The following is a 26,429-nucleotide window of genomic DNA, read 5'->3' on the forward strand; positions in this document are numbered from 1 at the left end:
GATTGGCAATTCTCATCATTTTCGAGTTCTGCCATTCGGGTTGTGGCGGCAAGTCTCAGGAGAGGGGGCATTCACATCTACCCCTACCTGGACGATTGGTTGATCAGAGCAAGTTCTCCAGAACAAGCTCAGGAACATCTTTCGATCACCTGCCACTTCCTCCACAAATTGGGCTTCTCCCTCAATTTCAAGAAGTCCCACATGATACCATCCCAGAAGCTCCAGTTTATCGGAGCAATCTTGGATACTTCCTCGGGAAAAGCCTCGCCTTCCGAGGTGAGAGCTCTCCACATCCAGCAGATGGTAACAAAATTCCAGAATGCCTAACGTCTACCGGCCTTCGATTTTCTCAGGTTGCTCGGCCTCATGGCATCCTGCATTTTCCTAGTACCAGAGGCCAGGTTGAGAATGAGATCCCTTCAATGGGCACTCAGAACTCAGTGGTCCCAGTTCTCAGGGAATATGTCGATCTTCTGCAAGTCCCGAGCGCAGTTGCTCAGGATCTTCTATGGTGGGCTTGCAACGACAACATTTTCAAGGGAGACTTTTTGGCAACCATGGCCGGAGATAACGGTAGTGACGGATGCCTCCCTCACGGGGTGGGGAGCACATACCAACGATCTGACAATCAGCGGTCGTTGGTCTCCATCGGAATCCAAACTACACATCAACCTTTTGGAGCTGAGGGCAATCAGATTAGCTCTGAAGGCCTTTCTGCCCTCTGTACAGGGAAAGAATGTCCTGATAATGACGGACAACACGGTGGCCATGTACTACCTCAACAAAAGAGGAGGAGTAGGGTCATTACCACTGTGCAGAGAGGCAATGCAGCTTTGGTTCTGGGCAATATGAGAAGGAATCTCTCTATCTGCAATTCACCTAGCCGGAGAGAAGAACACGGCGGCAGACGCTCTGAGCAGGCAGAGCACGGTCTCTCACGAGTGGGAGATAGTTCAGGAAGTCCTTCTGGAGATCTTCGCCCTTTGGGGAACCCCTCAAGTGGATCTGTTTGCCACAGCGATCAACCGGAAGTGCGATCAGTACTGCTCAAGGGAATTTCCTCAGAGGAGCTCTGGGAGACGCATTCATAGTGGAGTGGAAGTTTCCACTGCTGTATGCGTTTTCCCCCAGTCCCCGTGATTACTCAAGTAATCAGGAGGTTGAGAAAGTTCAGGAAAACCATGATCCTAATTGCCCCGGATTGGGCCAGGAGGACGTGGTACCCGGACCTTCTGGACATGTCCATCTGCCCTCCAATACGTCTTCCGCAAAGAGAGGATCTTCTCTTGCAAGAGGAAGGTCGGGTTCTCCATCCCGAGATCAAGACACTCAACCTTCACGCATGGTTTCTGAGAGGTTGAGATACAAGGATTGGGATCTTCCGGATGACGTAATGGAAATCTTGCTTTCGGCCAGAAGACCAGCAACAAAATCTTTGTACCAATGTCGATGGAACAGGTCTAGTAACTGGTGCAAAGACAAGGATTTGGACCCTTTTCAGTGTGGCACCCCAATGGTGCTTTCTTTTCTATTACATCTAGCTAATCTGGGGCTCCAGATAGGAACACTCAAAGGTTACCTTGCTGCGCTGTCCATTTTCAAGCGCTCCTCGGAAGAGGTTTCATATTTCAAAATACTGTTAATCATTCAATTCTTAAAGGGGCTTACTGATGTATACCCTCCAGTACCTTTTCATGTACCAATTTGGGATTTAAATTTAGTACTAACATTCTTGACATGCCTACCTTTTGAGCCTCTGCATTCATGTCCATTGAGGCTTTTAACTCTAAAAACTGTCGTCCTTGTGGTCCTATCATCAGCCCGCAGGGTTAGTGAACTTCAGGCTCTCTCATGCAAACCACCATATACTATTTCGTTCTTAGCAAAAGTAGTCTCGGACTTCCATTTGTCACAAAAAATAGTACTACCAACTTTTTATCCTCCTCATCTGGGCAAGGAAGAGGAGAGATTACATAGACTAGATCCCAAGAGGGCTCTTAGTTTTTACATCTCAAGGATGGCTAAACTGAGACAAGATGACCAACTATTTGTGGGTTATACTGGTCATAAATTCGGATTATCTGTAACAAAACAGACCATTTCCCGCTGGATCATATTAGCCATAGTTGAATGCTACAGATTAGCGAGAAAAGAACCACCAGATGGGCTTCGTGCCCATTCTACAAGGGGAATGGCTACTTCTGCGGCTCTAAAGAGGGGAGTCCCGGAAGCAGATATTTGTGCAGCTACAACCTGGAAAACAATGCATACTTTTGTTAAACATTGTTTGGATACTGCCTCCTCTAATGAGGGTTTGTTTGCCAAGGCAGTTCTGCATTCTGTCCACGAAAACTAAAATTAGTACTCCCGCCTCCAAAATTGTTACTGCTATGGGAGCCTATCACAAGATGAGAAATACGTGGGAGGAAACAATCCATTCGAAGAACAAGTTACTTACCAAATGTAACGTTCTTTTGACTGGATGTTCCTCCCACGTATTCCTCGTCGACCCTCCCATCCTACCCCACAGTACAGTTTGTTTTCTTACACTTTCCTCTCACAAAGAATGTATCGGTCATGGGGCACGCCTGGGTGTTCCTCCTATATGCTTCATCGAAAAAACAAAACTGAAGCAACGGGCGCGGCTCGAGCTATTTATACCATTGGTGACGTCGACAGAGTACGGAGTCCTTCGAAGGACAATCGACGTCACGACCTCGAGCACAGCGCCCTCTGCAGAGACATTTTATTTTCCGAAGCAGCAAAGCTGGAGATAACTAATTATCACAAGATGAGGAATACGTGGGAGGAACATCCAGTCAAAACAACGTTACAGTTGGTAATTAACTTGTTCATCTTGAGTATGTTAGCTAGATATCTGCTGACCTCATGCTTTTCCACATAAATGGCAAACATTTGTATTGAATGCATTAAGGGATGCAGATATCTCAATAGAGCTTCTAATTGAGAATCCAACCCGTGCCAAAAACAAATTACATCACTATGATTGGATCTATACTCAAACCCAATGTCGATCGTATCGATATTTTAATACTACACTTTGGACACAAACAATCTGCATGATAGGCGATAATTTATCTAAATGTCCATCCCCTTATTAATTTTTAAGAATTCGGCTGAATCTATGGCCAGTCAAAAACCTCTTAGACAGGCGTGGCATAATATCTAAAGACCAGAATGTCTTTCGATTTTGACAAGAAACTCATAAAGAAACCATTGAACATTTAGTGGCGGATTGTCCAGCTTCCATTTCTAAACGTATGACAATTTTTAAAGATCAATTTTGTCATCTATCTACTCTATCAAATGAAACTTGGTGTGCCATCTTTTCATCTCCTAGAAAAGCTGTCAAAATAGCATTAGTGCGCTATTTAGAATTACTGCAACATACTGATTAGTATTGGATAGATCTATAACACAAATTAGATGCAATGGTGAAATATAATTTGCACATTTAAGCATACAAGTTGATCTTAATTATACTTAAGCTTTAGAGTGGTATTTTATTATATGACTTGGAAATGGGGTTACTTCTCTTTGATACTTTTTTGTATTGGAACTTTAATGTTTTAATATTGTATATCTATAAGATGATTTAAACTTTCTTTCCTCTTTCTATTCATGTAAACATATTGTGTTTTAATGTATTTTAGTATTTGAACTGAAGTGTAAAAAAAAATGGTGTACACGTAATCCTTTTATTCTTTTGAAAGGTTGAAATTTTCAGCCAAATCAAATACATTTTTTAAAAAATGTATGCAACGCTACAGGAATTCCAAATAACATTTACTGACATATTAGTAAGTATAAAATAGATCAGCTATATCTGTCAAGTGATTGTTTCACCCTAGACACCACTCTTCCATAGAAAAGAGCTATGAGTTGGTCTGGTAAGAAGGCTATGAAATTGTTAAAATATCTAAAGCCAATGATGTAAATTGAGAACAAGAAAATGAATAAATGTTTAATGTGACAAACACGGCGGTATGTATGAGGTGCCGTGCAATTGGGACTCTGGGTTTAGATGCAAATTCCTTCATAATTAAAGTAAAACGCAAACTTGATTAAGAATCCCAAAACATGGCGGCGTAAAAGGGATGATGTGACGCATCACAACGTGTGACAAAAATACTTGGGCATTGATGTAAGCGTTCCCAAACCTTGGCGGCGAAAACCTGATGATGCAGCGCATCCTAGTGCGTGACATCGCTAATTGGCCGCTGGTAAATATGACGATCCACAATGACGATCGCGTTTGAAAAATCGGAGCGCGGATCGCAGACTAAAGTTTTTTGAGCAGTGGAGCGAAGTGGGAATGCGAGGAACAGGCGCCCATTAGGGCTCTGTTACTAAGGTGAGGAGGCAAAAAATTAGATCTCTTTTGCAAATTAATCAGAAGTTGGATAAATGAAGACTCCCGACACGGAATTAATTTTGTGTTTGCCAATTTTAATTCACCTTTTAAGACTGAAGTAACCTAACGACCAACTTTTCATTTATGACCAAGGGATTTAATCGAAACATTAATAATTTTACAGCAATGTGAATAAGTTTAACTTTCCTTACACGAACAAGGGATCTAGCCCAGATAACAAATAAGGGATGACCTCAAGTAATTGACCACAAGTAGTGTAAAGAAAGCAGTGGGTGAGTAGGTGATAAATCGAAGTATAAGTGGAAGCTTGCTGTCTTTGGGTGGGGGACAAATCCCACCAGATTATGGAATAAAACATTTTCAAATAATTTTGAGGTGTATGGCTAACGCAAGAGTATTATTCAATATTCTAATGTTACAAAGGAGTGAGTATTTCTTTCAGATACTCTTAAAAAGTGCGATGCACAGGATTGCTCACAGAAAACAGAGCTCTGTCGCAGGAAGACAGACTAAATACCTAAAGAAGTCTTTCTTTTGCTTAAACAAAAAAGGTGGATTTGGGGATTAGTTACTCACTTTTCCATAATATTAACAGTGGCTGGATGGAATGCAAGTGCAATGTTCGCGCTGATGTCCTGCCCACAAAAAGGTGGCTCTAACCCGACTCGTTTAGAATTGCTAATTAGCACATGGGGCATGGTTTAATGCTTTCTTTTTATGTTTCAGGGTCTGTTTTTAAATGGCTGAAACTGGTCTGACCCTGATGCTGTCTCAGTCCCACTTCATTTTTAACTCTATCAGGGCTTGCCCTAAAATGGAGGAAGTGTTTTGCTTTCGCATGACACTGTTGGTGCACAAAGGCTTTTTGGTTGGCATGCAGTGCTATAGAACTGCATTTCATTCTGACTTCTCGTTCTCTCATTTTTCTTCAGTGAGGGAGTACTGGAGTTCAAACCCTAATGTTCCATCAGGTGCGTGCACCATGGAAAATATGCTTCTTACAGATGGCCGACAGCATTCTGGCTTGATGCCAAAAAAGAAAACCAATCAAACTGGTTGTTAGAATGTCACCGATTCAGACAGCCATCAGATCATTTCTGTGGTTCTGTCATATTATGCAGGCAGAATCAGCCTGGTGACCTAGCAAAGCAGTCGACTAGCAATCTCAAGCTCTTCCCGCTTGTGAGGCAGTCTCTTGGTATGATTGATACCAGCCAAACTGCAAAATGCGGCAGGTTAGCAAACCTGCTATGGATGTTGCTCCCCAAATAGGGTTAGGAGTAATAGGTTGCATGTAAAGGACTACAAATAGCTCTCAGCTGTGCTGCAGGTTATTTTTCATTGTAACATTTCGTTCAGGTATCTGTATTGAACGGTTGTAGGGCACTTTATAATCCAAAAAGTAGCCAATTGGGGCAATCAACATAGCAAAGTGATCTTGAATAGTGCCCTTCTGCCATTTGTTGGCCTCGCTGTGCAGCGGGGTTGTCGAATGCAGGATGCAAAACCTGTGGTGTTGACTGGGGCAGGTGGTGTGTCCTGGGTTTTGTGGAGACGACCCTTAGGGAAATGTTATGTGAAAGCGAGGGCCCAAATCTGAGGCATTATATATAATTTTGTAAGTTTTACAGACCGATGTGGGTTAATGGAAAGGGGAGCCAAGTCCTAGCTCAAGTGTGTTTGTCTTGTGGCTATTCCTGTGACTGCTGACCGTGGGGATGCAAGTGTTCTCCAGCATGTGGTCTGTCATGGATTCACATCTCATGAATATTCCCCGTCGACAGGCTGGGAATCCTCGGTAAAGAAAAAATCAATATCCGTTTTGTTTCTGATCTGTCTTTCTTAGTAGTAACCAATCACTGGTCTCTGGGTCATAGTGCCCCCAGCCAATGACTGCCCTCTGCTTAAGCCCCGCCCCTGGCAGTCATCCACAGATTTTTACTGCACGCTCAAGTGTCGGGAGTCCTCGTGCTATAGCTCTCGAGCTTTTACTGCGTTTTTTTCAAAGAGATTTCTCATTTTTTCGGTTAATCAAGCCTATAAGCTCCACCGTTCCTACTTCCGATCAACGGGGACCTGTTTCGGATTTACCTGCGGCCCTCAAGGGTGAAGTTTTCGTCGAGTTACACTTCTTGGAGGATTCCAGAAGTTTGAGGCCTACCTCGTGGACGAGGGATAAGGGGAGCTCGACTCCCGGCAAACTGTTCAGGATCTGCCCTGGATGCAACCTACAAAATGTGTTCGAGGACGAGCATTCGAAATGCCTTTACTGCCTCCACGAGGACAAAACGCACGTGAAGGAGGACTGTGCGTGTTGCTTTAAAATGACGGATCGGACGATGAGGGATCGCCCGACCCGTCTTTCCAACTGGCTGGAAGGCAAGAGCCCAGCAGGTCAGAAGAAGTCTGAGCGGTCTAAGTCCTGTGAGGTCGTGACGGGGACCCAACGGAAGGCAAAAGACCGTGAGTCCGTGGGCACCGGGAGCGCCGAACGGTCGGGCTCCTCGGCTGCCAGGCAGGGCGCGCCTTCACCGACGCCATCAACCACAAGCCAACGCTCTGGCTCGGGGAAGAGGAAATCCGAGAACCCGGCTCAGCTTCTGGAGAGGCCCCGGTCGATCTCAGAGGAACCGGCCGAGGGGGAGCGAGGCGGTGACCCTCCCCCTAAGGTGCAGGCCTCAAGCGCACCCAAGGTGGCGAAGGCCTTGATCCACCCGGCTAAGTCCCCTATCGAGGGAGTCGCTGCGGTCCTGGCGAAACCTGTGGAGGCTATCCCAGTTGAGGCGACCCCGGGGGGGTGGGGGGGGTTTCGCTGCCTCTGTGGAGGGAATCCTCTTTTAAGCGCATCGGGAAGACCAGGGTGGAAGGGGGGGGGGCACGGTGGCCATTACGGACACAGACACAACCTTCGAGGAGGAACTGACCGAGAATTTGGAAGAGGCCCGGTCCCACGGGACCAATCCCGAGGAGGGGACGAGAGCGAGGATGGAAACGACGACTAGGTTCCCGTGGATGAGGACCAACCATCGTGCCGTCACGCCCGTCGCAGCTTGAGCCGCAGGACAACTCGGCGGTCATTTTGAAGGCAATCCAAGCCTTATGCACGGCGATGAGGACGAGACTGCCCCTAACCCCGACGGACGACCCGGCTGATCCGGGTCCGTCGGGAAGCTCTCCAAACAAGAGGATGAGAATTCATCCAGTGCCCCTTCAGCCCTCGCGGCCTTCTCAGCCTTTGTCGCCTTCCCCGATCCCGAGGGACGACACGGCCACGATGGGGACGGATGACTACGGCGGTGACGGGACTGACTGACCATCCGTCTCCGCTCCATCGGGCGTCCCCGCCCGAGGAGATTGGCTCCTTGCACGCCATGATTGCCAGGGCATCCACACTTCTTCAGCTCTGCCCCGAAGAGAAGAAGGAAGGCTTCCTCTACCAACGGTGCGAGGCCAAGAGGAAGACGGTCCTCGCGGTGCGGTTGCTGGATGACATCTGGGACGAGGGACTTGCCCTTCTCAAGAGCCCCTCCACGACACCTGCCAAGAGGGACCGGTACGAGAAGTAGTACTGGGTCCCCGATGCTGCCCCGTTGTGCCTTAGGGCACAGCCGACCCCAGATTCGGTTGTCTCTGCAGCAGCCATGAAGAAAGGGGGGGGGGGGCGGCATCGGCCTCATCTTCAACTTCCCCACTGGACGGCGAGGGAAAGAAGCTGGACGCCATGGGACGAGTCATGTCGGCGGCGACGACGATTAAGGCAGCCAACCCCCTAGCGATTGTGGCCCACTACGACAGTGAATTGTGGTACAAGATCGCCCCCCTGTTGGATTTCCTCCCGGATGATAAGAGGGCAGAGGCCCTGGCGATCCTACAGGAGGGTGAGGTGGCGTCGGACCACGCCATAACTGTGGCCACAGACATTGCTGACACCGGTTTCTGCCAGTTGGGCAACAGCGTTTGCCTTCGACGGCAGGGGTGGCTCAAGGCGACGGATTTCCGCCAGGACATGCAAGCCAAGGTTTTGGATATGCCCTTCGACGGGAGCAATCTGTTTGGAAAGACAGTGGATGAGTCGCTGCATGCCATCAAGACCGACACGGAGACGGCTCGGGCCTTGGGAGTTCTGCAGCAATGGCGGCTGCCCTTTCGGAACTCTGGAGGCAAGCAAGGTGCCTCCAAAGGATTTGGCGGCGTCTCCTCGACCTACCGTCAAACGGTCTGTTCCTCGTCGCAAGAAGCCTACAGGGGACGGGGCAAGTCAGGTGGATCTCGCCGTCGTCGCCAGGGAGGTCAAGGAGGCAAGGCTGCTTCCAAACAAGACTGAACTGGCCGTGGCATCGGCCCCCACCGAAGCACCCCGGTGGGAGGCAGGCTGGCAAAGTTCGTCAGCGTGTGGGAGTCCATCTCCACCGACTGTTGGGTGCTGGATGCCCTGGCCCACGGGCACACTCTGGAATTCCTAAAGAAGTGCCCCCGAATTCCTCCAGTGGCCAGGAAGGAAAACCACACCCCTCAACTTCTGTTAGAGGTGAGGGCGATGCTCAAGAAAGGAGCCATTGAGCTCGTCCCAAAGAGGCTCTGGGGCTCCGGAGTATACTAAAGATACTTCCTCGTCAGAAAGAAGACAGGTGGTTGGCGTCCCTTCCTGGACTTGTCGGCTAAACAAATACATCAAGGCACAGAAGTTCCGCATGGTCACCCTCCAGCACGTGCTGGGACAGCTGGAGGAAGGTGACTTCCTTGCGTCGTTGGATCTGGAGGATGCGTCCTTTCACATCCCCATCTTAAAAGGGCACCAAAGGTTTCTCAGGTTCGTAGTCCAAGGGCGGCTGTTAGGAAGAATTCTCTGTTTAGGCTGAATTTCCTAACCTAGTGAGTCCCCCAGCAGCTTTGCTGGATTTTGTGGGGTTTATTGTTTTCTCCTGCCAAGAGTGAGACTCTTTTACCCTCACTCTTGGACATGACTTGAGTGTTCTCTGTGACTTGCTATGTGCTTATGGGCTAGGGGGTAATTTTCCCCATAGGCCATCATTGGTTTTTGAATGTGTGTTACACAGCACCCTCAGTGCAGTAGCACAGGGGTGTCCTAGAGACCCCCAAACATAGACTCCACACCCTGGGACTGACTACTGTCTCCCTGGGTCTGTAAAGTTACCATTGACTTTACTAGTCTTAACTTAGGAACTTAACCAGTACAAACCATCTTACTGTGGAAGTACTGGTAGGGGCAATTAGATTGCCCCTGGGTCTGTTGTCGAGGGGGTACTGTCCCGTCCCCCCTCGCCGAGTTCTGGCTGGTGGCAGTGGATACCACGGAAATATTCCACCAGAATATTTCCCATTGGTTTTTGACGCACCACTTTTTGGTGCAATGTTAAAGATACCGCCGGTTTATTTATTTAATATAAATTCACCGGTTGGGATCTTTTGCCAGAACTCGCCGCCAAAATGGCATCTAGGTTCACTTCAGTAACCCTGAACCCGAGTCGAGCCTTTGTTCCACTTTTGGTGGGCTTCTGCACAGAAGCCCTCCAAAGTGGTGCCATTCTGTCTGGGTACCACAGGGGGTGTGGGAGGGGGTTTAGGCACCCTGGACAGAGTTGCCTTGCCAACTCAGGTCGCACTCTAGTGTGATTGGCCAAAGTGGTGAGCCACCCCGCTCACCACTTAGCATGTTTGAGTGACAGCTAGGCTGTATGAATGGGGGTTTGCTGCATAAAAGCAGGGTTTTTGGGACTGGTCCTTGAGAAGTCGCCACAGGACCTAAGAAGCCGAAGAGGGAGAAGCCGAGCCGACCTGCCAAGACGACAATACCGGTGAAGCCCTGCAGAATCGTATAACCACTTTTCCCGACGACAGAGGAGATCTCCCGCCGGAGAGTCTTCTTCCCTTGACTGGTGGGGACAACCAGTTGCTGCCTTCTTTTCGCCATCCCGAAGCATCTCGTGGCCGCCTTGCCTCTGCCAAGCACCCCGGCAACCGGGATACCACTTTTTACCTCAACCGCGAAAGAGGGGTAAAAATCCTTTGTGACCGGAGAACTCCACGGCTGGCCTCATCCCTGGTAGTTCAACGACCTGCAGCCTTCCTCCCCGTCGAGATCACCTCTTCCTCGGGACGACGCCGCGACTTGCACCCACTACCAGGAACGACTACCACCGCTGGAGGAATCTTTCCACTTTTAAAGGTACTGTGTTCCGCCCGGCCTCCCTTGCCACCGATTGTACGGGGTAGATTTAGCCCTCGGCTCTCGAACCTGGGTAGGTCTGGGACACCCTAACTAAACTTTTCAGAACCATAGTAAAACCGTTTTCTACTCACCTGCAAAGACTTGTGACATTGTGTGATCTTGGGCACATTTTCGCCTGGCTCCCTCTAACGCGGGCCCCGAACTATTTCCCCTTGTTCCACCATTGACTGTCTTTGCTAACCTTATGTGAAAAGTGTTTTACCTTACTGCTCTCTTTATTTCTGCCTTTTCCCTCCCTTTTGGGAATACTTGTTGGAGTACCATCTAACGTTAAGCGCTCACCTCTGGTTGGAAATAAGTGGTGGTAACTTAGAATTGTCCAACAAACGATTAGGGATGTACATATGAGTAATAGTAACTGTGTTTGACTTACCTTTTCTAATGTGCTAGTGTAATTTATGAGTGTACCTTTAATAAATAAGTTTATACTTTTACACTTAGCTCTGGTCAGTGTTTGCTTGTGCTATTGTACCTCTGTACCTATTGTGTATCCTCTGTATAGTGCCTACTCTTCTTGAGGGAAGTCTGACTGCTCAGCCACAGCTACCACAGTGAATCTGTGCGGTGCAGACTGCTACCAAGTGGGTTTACTGCCAACACCTGTAGTCTTAAATCTTTTGCAGTGGTCCCAGAGGGAACTGCACAGGTTTCTGCCTAACAGCGGCACTACCAGTTCAAGGCCCTCCCATTCGGATTGAAGTCGGCGCCCAGGGTGTTCATAAAGTGCCTGGAACCAGTGGCGGCGCAGCTGCGCCTGCAGGGGATCCACATCTACCCCTACCTGGACGACTGGCTCATCCGAGCAGGGACAAGAACTCGCCGTCGAACACACGGCAAAGACAGTCTGGCTGCTCACGGACCTGGAATTCTCCATCTACTTCCCCAAATCCCACCTGGTTCCGTCACAGGTCGCGCTGTTTCTGGGAGCCAAGCTCGATACAGTAGCGCAGTTGGCTTTGTCGTCGGAGGAAAGAACGCAGGCCATCCGGGGTATGGTACAGCGTCTGCTGGCCACAGATGTGGCCAGAGTGAGGTCCATCAGGTCCCTTCTCGGGATGTTGTCCTCTTGCATCTACCTGGTGCGCCTGTGCAGGCTTTGGATGCGTCCTTTGCAGGAGTTAGATGCCCGTTGGACACAAGCGACGGACAGCTTCGAGGACAAGATCTCGCTCAACGCAGTATTCCCCCAGGCAATTCGATGGTGGGGCACCCGCGCGCATCTCGCTGCGGGCACAGACTTTCAGACCCCAGCATACCAGGTGACAGTGATGACGGATGCCTCCCTGGAGGGGTGGGGAGCGCACACCTGAGATCTTCACGCGAGAGGCCTGTGGCTCCCGGAGGAGAGGCCGCTCCACATCAACATACTGGAGCTCCGAGCAGTGTTCTGGGCCCTCAAGTCATTCCTCCCGTCCCTCAATGGCAAGGTGGTGAGGAACTTCACCAACACCACCACCATGATGTTCTACATCCGGAAGCAGGGAGGAACCAGATCCCCAGCCCTATCCAAGGAAGCCAAGGATCTGTGGCACTGGGCCGTTGCCCAGGGGATGTTTCTGGTGCCTTTTTAATCTAGTAGGGATAAAAAAAACACCATTGCCGACTCGCTCAGCAGGGAGCTGCGCTCTTGCCACGAGTGGTAACTACGCCAGGATCAAGTGGATCAACTCTTCCGGCAATGGGGCAAACCCCAAATCGACCTGTTTGCGACGGCGACAAACTCCAAGTGGCAGAGTTTCGCCAGCAGGTTCCCCCAGCCGAGGAGCATGGGCGATACTTTCTCGTTCCCCTGGGACGGCCTGTTCCTGTATGCGTTCCTGCTGTTGCTGCTCAGGCTCATCAACCAACTCAAGAGGTCCCGGTGCAGGATGCTCCTTGTCGCACCGAGGTGGCCGAGACAGATATGGTTCCTGGACCTTCTGGACTTGTTAGCGTCCCCACCAGTCAAACTGTCGACGGACGCAGATCTTCTCTCCACAGAAGGAGGCGCCATTCTTCATCACGACCCAGAGTCGCTGAACTTGCAGGCCTGGCTCCTGCAGCACTAGAGTTTGGAGGGTACGATATCTTGGTTGACTGCAGAGAGGTTCTTGTAAGGGCCAGGGCGTCCTCAACTCTCGTGCTATGGACACAAGTGGAAGAGGTTCTCTGTCTGGTGCCGTGCACAGAAGATTATCCCTCTATGGATTACAGCCCCTCAAGTGCTACCGTACTTAACTTTTGCTGGCCAAAGCTGGACTAGCGCACGCTTCCATCAAGATACATCTGGCAGCGATTTCCCAATACACCAGAACTGCAGGACGGTCGTTCCTGTGGTCTCATCGCCTGGTGAAGGAGTTTATGAAAGGACTGTTCTGATCGTTCCCGCCGGTGAAGGCTCCAGCCCCAGCGTGGGGACTCAACGTGGTGCTGACAAGTCTCATAGGCTCGCCATTCGAGCCCTTGCATTCGGCTCCGTTGAAGTTTGTCGTGGAAGACAGCGTTCCTTGTGGCCATCACCTCTGCACGACGTGTGGGAGAGATCCAGGCCCTTTCCTGCAAGCCTCCATACATGACTTTCCACGAGACGAGGGTGATGCTGAGGACGCACCCCTCCTTAATGCCCAAGGTGCCGTCGGACTTCCATCTCAACGAGCCCTTGGTGTTACCAGTCTTTTTCCCGTTGCCTACGCCACCGGCCGAGAGGACTTTGCACTCGCTGGATGTAGCTAGAGTGCTGAAGTTCTACGTGGACCGAACGTAGTGTTTTCGGAAGACATCACAGCCGTTTGTGAACTTTGGATTTGTGAACCAAGGGAAGGCTCTCTCGAAGGCTTCCATTTCCAGATGGCTCTCCGGCTGCATCATGCACTGTCATCGGTTGGGTAACCGACCGTTTCCCTGCCGTCCGAGAGCTCATTCGACCAGAGCGATCGCTGCTACTACGGCGTTCTTGTCTGGTGTGCCCCTGCTGGACATCTGCAGGGCTGCTACGTGGAGGTCGACGCACACCTTCACGAGATTCTACTGCGGCGACCGGGATTCCAGGGAGGAGTCGAGAGTCGGCCAGGCAGTGCTACGCAACCTGTTCGCTTAAGGTGAGCCTGGTGAGGAGGTAAGAGATGCTTAATGTTGAGTAATGCTTAATGTTGAGCCTTGCCACCTCCCGTGCTTGTGCATGTGTGTACTGCTATGTATTCTTATATTCATTAGCATGTGAATCGATGCCAGACCCCATGCTGGAGAAGGAACAAGTTACTTACCTGTAACTGTTGTTCGAAGGGATTGTGTCCTCCGACGTATTCCTCATCTTAGATATCTCCTTCCAGCTCTGCTGGCCTCGGAATTTTTTTTCTCTCTAGAGGGCGCTGCACGTCGACGTCCTCCGAGTCGATGTCCCTCGACAGCCGCCGTATCGACGTCATCCTGCCTATAAAGGCCGCGCGCAGCGTCCGTTGCTCAGTTCCGTTTTTCAGTGCTTACTCAGTGCCTCGGAATACCGTTGTTCAGTTCTTGTCAGATTAATCCATATTTACCTCGAGTTATTCGATCCATACTCTATGGCTTCCTCGTCGGAACCGACAACTCCTCGATCCGGCTTCAAAAAATGCCGAGATTGTGGGAAAAAGATGTCGCTGACTGACCCTCAGAGTTTGTCTGTGGTGTTTGGGAGCTGAACACCATTGTTCGGAATGCGAGGACTGTATGTCCATGACAGCTAAGGCCCTGAAGGAGCGTAGGGGGAAGCTGGAGAAAGGTAAGACTTTTAAAGCTTCTTCTTCGTCGACGAAGTCGAGACACTCGTCTCCTCGTCACCATTCACGCTCCAAGTCTCGGAGTGGGTCCCATCACTCCTCGAGATCGAAGCACTCGAAGAGGAGACGTCGAAGATCCCCTTCTCAGTCTTCCTCTTCCTCTGTTTCGCCAAAAAGAATCCCTTGCCCCACGAAACATAGTTCCCGGACTGAATGGGAGGAATTCCGCAAAAATATGATGAGCGTCTTCGAGAAAGCGGCCTTGACCCTCTCGAAGACTGCCGAGAGCGATGCTCTGGTCGAAAGACCCGAAGGTCAAAAACGCCGCGATTCGCAGTACCCGGCAAAGGAAACCTCTCGAGTGCGTCTCGAACCCTCGAGTAGGACTATGACCTCCAAACCTTCCTCGAAGGTTCCGTCGATGCCGAGGTCGGTGTCTTCGACGCCGTTGTCGAAGGGACCTTCGACACAAGGGTCTGTCGACTCGACGCCAGCTTCGACACCGGCGTCGACGCCAAGAAAAGTCACGGTTACGACACACCCAGTGACTATCCCCAGGTCCTCGACGTTGATGGCTTCGAGATTGTCGAGTAGAATTCCAATTCTGTCGGTCTTCGAGGCCTCCGCCTTTGTTTTCGACGCCACCCTCGAAGCCTTCGGCGTCGGCGTCGACGACATCGACGTTTTCGAGGCCGATAATGACAAGTTCGGCACCCTCTGCCTTGGAAATGGGATTTACTCCCTTTATGAGTTCAGAACAATTGAGAACTATGTCCTCAATTTTAGAAGAGGAAGAATTGTCTGAACAGGAAGACACATTTGAGTTGCAGGGACCTGTAACCCCAATCAGAGAGGAATTTTCCTCTGAAGAACGCAGGTTAAAGGATCTTCATGATTCCTTACATGAGGCAAGTGGGTGAGACACTTCCCCTGAGGTGGAGTTTGCTAGGCCAGACCCGGGGGAGCATGCTGAAACCCCCTATAGAGCCTTAATGGCCAGGATCACAGAGTTCATGGGGTGGTCTACACCTTCACAATCTTTCCAACAAGATGACCTCACGGATATTCTTGACAAAGGCCCACAGGAGGATCCTGTGGTGCCTTTTCATAAAGCTCTTCAGAGGAAGATCATGACAAACTGGGAAACCCCAGATGTTGTACCAGCAGTAAATAAAAAACTGTCTACAAAGTACAGGGTATCTTCTACAGACCCGGAGTTTTTGTCTAAACACCCATCCCCAGAAAGTCTGGTGGTACAGGCAGCATCCTCTACCGATGTCAAGACGGCTTATCCTACCGTCCCACAGGACAGGGACGATAAAAAATATGATGCTATGGCAAAGAAAGTCTTTTCAGCATGTAGCATGGCGTTAAAATCTGTTAATGCTACCTGCACCCTTGCTAGGTTCAGCCATACACTTTGGGAGTGTGCTTCTACAGCGGCTGACTGCATCCCGGAGGGAGAAGAAAGGGATGCGTTCCTGAACATTATACAGGACGGTAAAGACGCTATGTGCGAATCCCTCCAGACGGGCATTGATTCGGCTGACAGTATCAGCAGAGCAATGGCGGCAAGTACATCAACCAGGAGATTCGCTTGGTTGAGAAAGTCTGGTTTTGCCCCAGATGTGCAAGCCAGGCTCTTGAACATGCCATTCGATGGCTCTTCTTTGTTCGGGAAAAAGGCGGATGACAGTTTAGAGAAACTGCAAACTTCAAAAGCAGCAGCTAAATCCCTAGGAGCTGCAATCCGTCAGACTCCTTTTCGTCCCACAGGAACCTCTGCGAGGGGCAAGTCCTTTCGCTTCTACTCCGCATTCGGAAGAGGTAGAGGACGTCCGGTTCAAAGGGGACAAAGAAGAACTACCCGAGGTGGACGGGGTAGATATTCAAAAGCCGCAGCAACAGCAGGTGCCTCTTTACCATCGGCATCTGCATCAGCCGCCCCAAAACCACTCTGAGGACTTCCCTCACAGGACACCTGTAGGAGGCAGGTTGACTCAACATCTGGCAGTATGGCAGGCTATCACGTCAGATGCTTGGGCATTGGAAACAGTTGCCCAAGGTTACTGCCTCCCTGTAACGCCCCTCCGAGGACGGTGGTCCTTGTGGCATAAATGGACCTTAGGACGGCGGGTGTCAGCCATTTTTACTCACAAGATGGCCGCCGTAACCGGTGTTGCGGGTCTAGCCTCTGCACAACCCGGTTTCCAGGAAGTGCTGCCTCCCTACCCGGGAGATGGTATATCTGTTTCCGAGATCAGCACAGAGTTGCGTTGCTACTCCGCTATCACAACGCTATGTAAGTTCGCTTCTAGGCTTCCTTATACGAATGAAAGACATTACATTTCAGCTTTCTAATTCTTTTCCTGTTCTGCCTCGCCCTTTTTAGTGCAGCTCCCTTTGCCTCCCTTTCTCCCGATTCCACGGACTTCGTCCCTCTCTAACCCAAGTCTGCCTTCCGGGGCTTCTCCGGATCGCGGTAAGCTGAATTCGATACTCTTCTGAATATCTGTTCCCGTCTTTCCTTCCTTCCCGGCTCACTATGCTATCTTCCTTCGCTTAGGTACAGGTACAAGTCACCCCGACATTACGACCGCCCACGCAAGACTCTGCTACACCATAACAACTCCTAGCTCCGCCCTATTAGCCTCTCAGGTAAAGACTTCCCCGTGGCTTCCCATTATTCTTTTCTGCTTTCCCACGGTTTTCTCATCCAACCTCTTTTATAATCATAGAAGTATCCTGAGGCTGACTGGCACCTTTTCCCACACAACGTTCCTGTTTAAGGGTAATTTACATTACTCAAATTCTTACATATCCACTATTCACTTACCTGCTGATACTTACCATTCTCTTTCTCTTTCAAGACGAACGACCTTCGGACTGCACCGGAACCTCCGTCTGCAACTGAAGACATCATACCGCTACCTTCGGCACAGGGTTTTCTTCCCCAGAGGGTTTCCCTAGGATTTCTTCTCCTGCCTGGTTTTATGGACCTGCTAGAGAAAGGTGCCATAGAACCGGTACCTGTAGCGGAGAGGAACAAGGGCTGGTACTCCCCTTACTTTCTCATTCCAAAGAAAGACAGAGGACTGAGACCCATCTTGGACTTGCGAGAATTCAACAAATTCCTCAGAAAAGTCAAATTCAAGATGGTCACTCTTTCTCAGATCCTCCAGGCCCTTCAGTTCCAGGACTGGTTGGTATCTCTGAACCTTCAGGACGCTTATTTCCATGTGCCTATCCATCTCAAACACAGGAAATACCTGAGGTTCGCAATTGGCAACTCTCACTATCAATTTCGAGTGCTGCCATTTGGGCTGACCTCCGCCCCGAGGGTCTTCACCAAGTTAATGTCGGTAGTGGCTGCAAGTCTAAGGAGGGAAGGGATTCACGTCTACCCCTACCTGGATGATTGGTTGATCAGGGCTGTTTCTTCGGAACAAGCTCAGATCCAGCTAAATCACGTGTGCCACTTCCTTCACAGACTGGGCTTCTCCCTCAATTTAAAGAAGTCACAAATGATACCATCGCAGAGACTCCAGTTCATAGGAGCGATCCTGGACACTTCCCTGGGAAAAGCCTCGCCACCAGAGGTGAGGGCTCAAGATATTCTACAGATGGTTACCAAGTTCCAACATGCCCAACGTCTCCCAGCCTTCGACTTTTTGAGGTTGCTAGGCCTCATGGCATCCTGCATTTTCCTAGTGCCAGAGGCTCGCCTGAGAATGAGATCCCTCCAGTGGGCACTGATGACTCAGTGGTCACAATTCTCAGGGAGAATGACAGATCTTCAGGTTCCCGGCAGGGTGGCTCGAGACCTTCAGTGGTGGGCCTGTCAGGAGAACATTCTGAAAGGAGAACAGTTTTGGCAACCCTGGCTGGAGATAACAGTAGTCACGGATGCCTCACTCACGGGGTGGGGAGCCCATGCCAACGACTTGACCATCAGCGGTCGTTGGTCTCCATCGGAGTCCAGACTACATATCAACCAGTTAGAGCTGAGAGCCATCAGACTTGCGCTGAAGGCGTTCCTGCCAGCTGTACAAGGGAAGAACGTCCTGATAATGACGGACAACACGGTGGCCATGCATTACCTCAACAAAAGAGGAGGCGTAGGATCACTACCCCTGTGCAGAGAGGCGATGCAGCTCTGGTTTTGGGCAATCCAAGAAGGAATCTCTCTATCGGCAGTTCACCTAGCCGGAGAGAAGAACTTGACAGCGGACGCTCTGAGCAGGCAGAGCACAGTCTCCCACGAGTGGGAACTAGCTCAGGAAGTCCTTCAAGAGATCTTCGCCCTTTGGGGAACCCCTCGGGTAGATCTGTTCGCCACCAGCCTAAACAGGAAATGCGACCTGTTCTGCTCAAGGGAATTTCCCCCGAGAGGAGCTCTGGGAGACGCGTTCATAGTGGACTGGGAGTTTCCGCTTCTGTACGCGTTCCCACCGGTCCCGGTCATTCCTCAAATGATCAGGAGGTTGAGAAGATTCCGGAGAACCATGATCCTAATTACCCCGGATTGGGCCAGGAGAACGTGGTACCCGGACCTTCTAGACTTGTCCATCTGCCCTCCAATTCGACTTCCACTCAGAGAGAACCTACTCTCACAGAAGGGACGTCAGGTTCTCCATCCAGACATCAAAACCCTCAACCTTCACGCTTGGCTTCTGAAAGGCTGAGGTACAAGGATTGGGACCTCCCTGATGTTATGGAGGTGTTGCTTTCGGCAAGGAGGCCAGCAACAAAGTCTTTATACCGTTGCCGTTGGAACAGATTTTGCAGCTGGTGTAGAGAACAGAATATCGACCCTTTTTCATGTGGTACACCAATGGTTTTGCCCTTCCTACTATATTTGGCAAATTCAGGCCTTCAAGTTGGCACCATTAAGGGCTATCTCGCAGCACTATCCATCTTTAAGCGCACTGCGGAAGAACCATCCTTTTTCAAATTACCCTTGGTTATACAGTTTCTAAAAGGGTTAACCAATGTTTATCCCCCAAGACCATTCCAAGTTCCCCTATGGGATTTAAACTTAGTACTAACTTTCCTGATGGGCACACCTTTCGAACCTCTCCATTCTTGTTTAAGATTCCTTACCCTTAAAACTGTTTTATTAATAGCACTTACATCTGCTAGAAGGGTGAGCGAATTCAAACTTTCTTGTAAACCCCCTCACACAATATTTCACAAAGACAAAGTTGTCCTGCAAGTGAAGCCTAATTTCCTCCCAAAGGTGGTTTCTGAATTCCATATCACTCAGAAGATTACCCTACCATCTTTCTATCCTCCTCCTCACCCGGGGAAAGAGGAAGAGAGGTTACACAGGCTAGACCCTAAGAGGGCTTTAAGTTTTTACATCAGTAGACTAGCCAGGATAAGACAGGCAGACCAGCTGTTTGTAGGTTACGCAGGTCACAAGCTGGGGTTACCAATAACTAAGCAGACCATTTCCAGATGGATCATTCTAGCCATTCTGAAATGTTATAAACTGGCAGGGAAAGAGCCCCCTCAAAACCTTAGGGCTCATTCGACCAGAGGTATTGCAGCTTCATCGGCCCTCAAAAGAGGCGTGCCGGTTAAAGACATCTGTGCGGCCGCTACATGGTCGTCTGTCCATACCTTTACACGTTTTTACAATTTGGATTCCTCCTCCAGTCAAGAGACTAGGTTTGGAAGGGCTGTACTGCATTCTATTCATCAATAGAAGACAGCGTGAAGTCAGTACTCCCTCCTCCAATAATAGAATACTGCTATGGGAGCCTATCTAAGATGAGGAATACGTCGGAGGACACAATCCCTTTGAAGAACAAGTTACTTCTTACCTTGTAACGTTCTTTCGACGGGATGTTCCTCCGACGTATTCCTCATCGACCCTCCCATCCATCCCCGCAGTTCTACTTCCCTTGTTTTTGTAGCTTACGCTCCTTCAGGGTGATTAGTTTAGTCCAGAAAGTATTATTGTGGGCTACAAAACGGAACTGAGCAACGGACGCTGCGCGCGGCCTTTATAGGCAGGATGACGCTGACGTCGATACGGCGGCTGTCGAGGGACATCGACTCGGAGGACGTCGACGCGCAGCGCCCTCTAGAGAGAAAAAAATTTCCGAGGCCAGCAGAGCTGGAAGGAGATATCTAAGATGAGGAATACATCGGATGAACATCCCGTCGAAAGAAAGTTACAAGGTAAGAAGTAACTTGTTCTTCTCCAGCATGGGTCTGGCATGGATTCACATGCGAACCCTCCCTCCTTCCCCTCTGCGGCTCTTCACTTGGTCATACTACCACTTTACGTGCTACCAAATCTGAGGATTGCTGCCAGGGGCGGGGCTTAGGGAAGAGGGCAGTCATTGGCTGGTGGCAGTATGACCCAGACACCAGTGATTGGTTACTACTTAGAAAGACAGATCAGAAACGAAACTGATAATGATTTTTTCTTTACCGAGGATTCCCAGCCTGACGACGGGGAATATTCATGTGAATCCATGCCAGACCCATGTTGGAGAACAGTTACAGGTAAGTAACTTGTTCCTTCACTGTTTGGCTGTAGAAGAATTATAGAGTGGTTTTAGTTGAGGGGAGTGGACGAACCAGGTAAGTGTGGTAGGGGAGAGTAATTAAGCATTGCACGCTCTCCGAGATGTAGTATGCGCCTGCTGGTGAAGTGAATAGACAGCGATGATCATTCGGTTTAGTTTCCGTTGTGTGCAGCCCATCCCAGGTAAATCTGCTTTCAATAGATTTGTTGGTTAGATGCATGTTAGTTTATGGTCATTTATGAAGTTTAAAGGGCTCTTTCATTTGATTGAGGTTGAGGCAAGTAGGTGTATCATTAGTTGGATTCTACTGCTGATCGTGTGATGAAGTTAAAGCCAGGTTTTTAACACTGAGGTGTCTTGTAAGGATTTTGATAATTTAATTTCTAGGAGGGAGCAAAGAGACTCCATTAAGTTTCAGTTTGATATTTGGTGATGTCACTAAGTGTGTCCTCGCTCAATGTGTTCTTGATCCCTTGTTTGAGAATTGCATGGTGATGGATTCTGGCCTTTTGCTGTGTTTGGTGTGGTGTGTGATGCATGAAGGTAAGTGGATCCTCCTTTACGATTATTGGGAGCCAGTGAATAGTCAGTGCTGGCATTCTCTTTTGATTCTTAGTAATCTGGTAGCTGCATTCTGCACTCAATGTAGAGTAGCTATTCCGGGAGTCCAAGGTAAAGGCTGTTGTCGTAGTAGAGCCTTGATCTAGTATCAGTGAGAGGTGCTATGGTCCAGCACTGTTAGATCAGATGGAGCATGATTATTTGTAAGGTGCAGAGCTGCAAGAAAAGAAGCTGCTCCATACTGCTGTCCAGTGACACTCCAGAGTTAATAGCGGTAGCTGGTGGGTAAAGGACAGTTATGTCCAGCCAGGTAACTTCTCCAGATTTAGGTGATATTGCACCATAAATCATATGCTCTTTTGGATGGATTTATCTTAGTGTTTTAGAGGTCATCCAAGAGTCCACATGTGAAAGGTGTGTTGCGCTTGGGAGTTTCTGTCGTTGAGTTTGTAAACCATTTTCCTAGCTTAAGCATGAAAGGCCCTTGTTGATCAGGTATGTTAATGTGTAAATTGAAAATAAGAGTAAAGAAGTGAGAGGCTGGACACTTTTGGTAGTCTGCATGTCAGGTTGCAAAACTCTAAACAAAAATGTTTCTATGCCTAAAATATATAATCTTGCCAGTCAAGAAATCCAGACTGAAAAGACTGGTAATGTTTTTTAAGGCGCCATCCCCATTAGCTTATGGAATGACCTTGCAGTGGTACCCTTCCAGATTTTGGAAAGTCTTATGTAATAGCATGCTTTGTTGATTGTACATGGATGCTTACATATAACATAGCGATTTCAAAAGTGAGTCGCACAGTCTTTTTTTAGAACAAAATGCTTAAAGACTTTTAGTTCACTTTGCAGTAGTTTTTGTCACATGCTGCATACTAAATACCCTCTTTCCAGCAGCTTTATCCCAGTAAAGATTTAACTATTGTAGTTCACAGCTAGTGTAGTTCTCAACTGAAAAGCTCATGTGAAAATTCCTGAATAGTGGAAGTGGAGAGAAGTGGCTGAAGTGGTCTCATGCATGCTTTTGTGCAATTGTACTTGCAAGTCTGCTTGAATGGTGAGACTTCACACTCTTAAGATGTGGGGTGGCCAGGTTCTGGAGGGCCTCTGTGAGGTCCTGCAGATTTACTGCAATGTCCTGCCCTAAAGTCATTGTTCCCTGGCAACCTGAACCTGGTCTGCTGGGGACACAGAATGTTCAACTGAAGAGTGGCTTAGTGCTTTTGATGTGAGGCTGTCCGGGAGGAAGTAAAAGTTGATAGCACGTGGGGTACAAGGAAACCAGAGGGAGGCTGCAGGCTGATGGCCCAAGCCTTTTCGCCTTCCTTAGAAATGTGCCCAATTAGATTAAGTAGCCCTCATTTGCTAGCAGCAAATCTCAACATCCATCTGTCCACCTTTCCATTTGAAGGGAAATTGGATGGAATGGGTCTGACCCTATTCTAAAACAGTGCATGAACCTACTTGACTCCACCCCCAAGCCTGTCTCTCTTCCAGTACTTTATTCAAATTAGCAAGTCACTCACACAGCCTTGTTCTTAGTACCATCGTACTCCTTCTGGAAGATGCCACCTAGGGGAGGCGGTGACATGAGCAGGAAAAAGATGAATAATTGCTGCCATGGATCAATAGATCAAATATGTGGGATTGTGGACTTTATGCTACAAAGGGTCTTCAAAATGAAATGGAAAGGTTGAGTTTTACAGATACAGATGGAGGATGTTGCCAAGTGGTTAAGTCGTGCACAAGCAATCCAAACAGAATCATGTACATTAAACAAAACTTGGGACTCAAGGATTGGAGCCTCACGTGTCACTGTTGGTGTTATTGGCCTGTGTTGATGGCTCTGAGAAAAGCATGCTTTCATTAGTGGGAAGTGTTGCCAACGAGAAAATGGCTGCCATGGCAATGTGAGAGGGGTGCTTGGGGGCAAACCTCTTTTTGCTTTCCCTGGCAGCAGCAATGGAGCAGATGTGGCACTGTCAGCAGACTCTGACATAAGATGGGTAGCCGAGAGGTAGGTAAGCAGGCCTCTAGGCTAGCATAGAGTAGTGATGGACACCAATGAGTAGGTGGGCCGTTGCGCGAAGTGCAGGCACTGAGATGGTAAATTGTGACTGAGATGGGTGAGTGAGAGCAGTGTATAGTTCCCTCTAAGGAAGACTTTCTTAAGCAGATTCGCCCCTTCAACATAATGAGCTGATTGGCTGCCTCTGCACCCCCAGTTGGTGTTTTGTTAATCCAACGAGGCCATCATGACTCCTCCAGTCATGAAATCTACGCAAACTTGCATCTGAAGAAAAATCCGACATCTTTGTCCAGCTAGTTCGCATCTCTGTTCAGACAAGGCAGGTGATTAAAAAGGCCATTGAGTGACTCCCAACAGCAAAGCTGGAACATTGTTTATTCTAAGGGAAATGGCCTTAAACGAAAATGCCAAATAGAACTTATCACAGACAGGAACACCTCCAATATGAACAACGAAAAAATAACCATTATTACAAAAAAGCATCAGCTGAGAAACATGCAAGACACCTATTGTCTGGCCTGACTTTGGGGAAAAAGTTGGCCAAAGCGTAAATTCATAAACTGAAATTTGTCAGAGGAACTTGTATTTCTGCCTGTAGTTGTGAGTATCAGCATAGCTTTAGTGTGAAGCTGGCGCGCCTCTCTAGTTTCTGGAGGGTGGCCCTTAAGAAGCTTGTTTACTCGCCACGACTTTGGCATGACCCTGAAGTTTCTAACAGTCCCAGAATGTGCCAAACTGCATGTAACACTTCACCAATTTCTCAAATTATGATGCACCCTCTCCTGCTCCAGAAGGATCTGAACAGGATTGTTTTATCATTGCATCCTGGCATTTAAAAAATTGTGCCCCTGATTCCCATTGTCTTGTAGACACTCTGGAGCTTTGTTTTGCACACTGGTCTGATGTGATCGAGTGGAACAAATAGGCAGAAAGTGAAGCTTGAGGAAACTGCCACAAGTACTAAATTAAATTCACCCAATCTTTCCCTCTAAACTGCCTGTTTCCCAGCAGTGACTGCATTGCCTTTTGTGACCAAGCATCCAACTGTTCATTTTGTCCACCCTCCCTCCAACTTTTCCAGAACCTTCCTCGCATATATAGAAAAGGTGTGACATTCCCCAACCCCACATTGAAGACCTTACCTTGATCCTTCCTCAGCTCCCTTTTGATGGGGTTATTTTTACCAACACTCAGTCCACAGGTTTACAAAGAGTATTTGTTCCAATCTCTGTGCACATCCCTGGTGAAAATGGTTTAATTTTATTTTCTCGCAAAGGTCAGCCTTGTCAGATGTATTGTAATGTAAAAGAATTGGACCTCAGTACCTACTTTTCGAGATCCAAATTTTCATGCTTCTGATAGTAATAAATCAGTTTTCCCTGATAATGCGAACAGATGTGCTTATTATTTTACTCAGTGGCATGATCATTCGAAGTTTCAATTGCCATGTTTTGTTTACGTCAATTTACTGTTGATTAAAGTTCCCTTTTTTATTTCAGCGGATGGCCTCCCCCAGGTTTACTACTTTGGGCCATGTGGAAAGTACAATGCCATGGTGCTTGAGCTGCTCGGGCCAAGCTTGGAAGATTTGTTTGACCTCTGCGACCGAACGTTTACTTTGAAGACTGTATTAATGATAGCCATCCAACTGGTGAGTGAGGCCAGATTACTGGTGCCATATGGTGACTTCATTCCATTTGCAAGTTTGACATGTATGCATCCAAGCAAAGACGACTTCCCCCAACAATGTCTAGCGAGTTGCTAACACTATAATCTTTTGTAAGTAGATATGTCTAGTATCCTGTATAAGCAAAGAGGACTGTACCCCTGGAGCAATGGTGCTTGTAGAGTAGACCTATTCACATGTTGTTGATCCTGCAGATGTCTGCTCCTCATGGTTTGAAACAGGCTGTGACTTGTCGAGCCAAAACTGGTATGCCACTATTTATATTCAAGAATGTTGGGCAATGGCAAACCTCAGTGGTCACCAGCTTCCGAAATATGGCTGTTTACACGCAATTCAGACAACCCTTTGCACTGTAAAACCACTGTGATGGTGGATATCACTGTATAAACACTGAGTGACATAACATTAATTTGAGTTGTGTAATATATATTTATCATTTCAGTGCAACATGTCTTGTGCTCTACAAATAAACTAACCTGACATCAAGGAGCCAATCGCTTTTTACATGTATTTAGGCTATTTGTTTGGTGCAGATCTGCCCATTGGGGGTTGGGGGGTTGCAATGGGGCCCGGTGTTAGAGCAAAAGTGGGTAGGTGGGGTCATTGAGAGATGTTGCTGCTTTATGCGCTTTCTAATGCTGCATACACTTTACATATGAAGTACGAGTTCACCATCTACTGATTTTGTCGACCTGTTTGTAAAGTATATTGAGAGTAACCATATACGTGTGTATGGACTGGCCAGGACTTGGAAATGTCAATTGCAGGCTGTTGCCGTGGTTAGGCTTGCAAGCCATAGTATAATATAGTAAAAGGATGTGGTATCAAGCCCCAAAAGATGCACACAGAAGCTGCTGGACCCGCAGACCCCTGTGATTGTCAAGTCTACAACCACTCTTGAACTGCATTGTATTCACAATGCCCTTGAGGACAAGAGGAATTGAATAAAAGCACAGAATCAAACACACTCAACCTCTGGCTTTTCACTGATCTGTAACAAGGGAAAACTGTCCAAAGTATGATCTCTAATTGCTCCCATTCAATCTCCCAGGCGTTTCACCATACCTGGGTATCTCTGCGATTGCCTGAGATGTTACTTAGTCTTATTTTGGAACTGTCGCACCTATTTTCTATTCCACAGTATCTCATTGGGAAAGGTTCTGCCACTTCATTCAATAGATGGCTACTAATCACATAAATTGTTTGGTTTCTTAGTGTGAACTGTCCAAA

At 48.4% G+C, this 26,429-nt stretch overlaps 1 protein-coding gene across 10 annotated transcripts in view; it reads left to right on the forward strand.

Annotated features, from left to right (window-relative positions):
• CSNK1G1 (casein kinase 1 gamma 1) overlaps nt 1-26,429 on the forward strand; it is a 1,083,432-nt gene that overhangs the window by 701,735 nt on the left and 355,268 nt on the right. For all 10 annotated transcript variants that reach the window (XM_069624685.1, XM_069624691.1, XM_069624684.1 and 7 more), the window contains one exon: nt 25,012-25,163. In XM_069624685.1, the coding sequence (XP_069480786.1) occupies nt 25,012-25,163 (152 nt within the window). The remainder of the gene's footprint in view (nt 1-25,011; nt 25,164-26,429) is intronic.

This window comes from Ambystoma mexicanum, chromosome 11, assembly GCF_040938575.1.
Source record: "Ambystoma mexicanum isolate Mex_15411 chromosome 11, UKY_AmexF1_1, whole genome shotgun sequence".
Lineage (NCBI taxonomy): Eukaryota > Metazoa > Chordata > Amphibia > Caudata > Ambystomatidae > Ambystoma > Ambystoma mexicanum.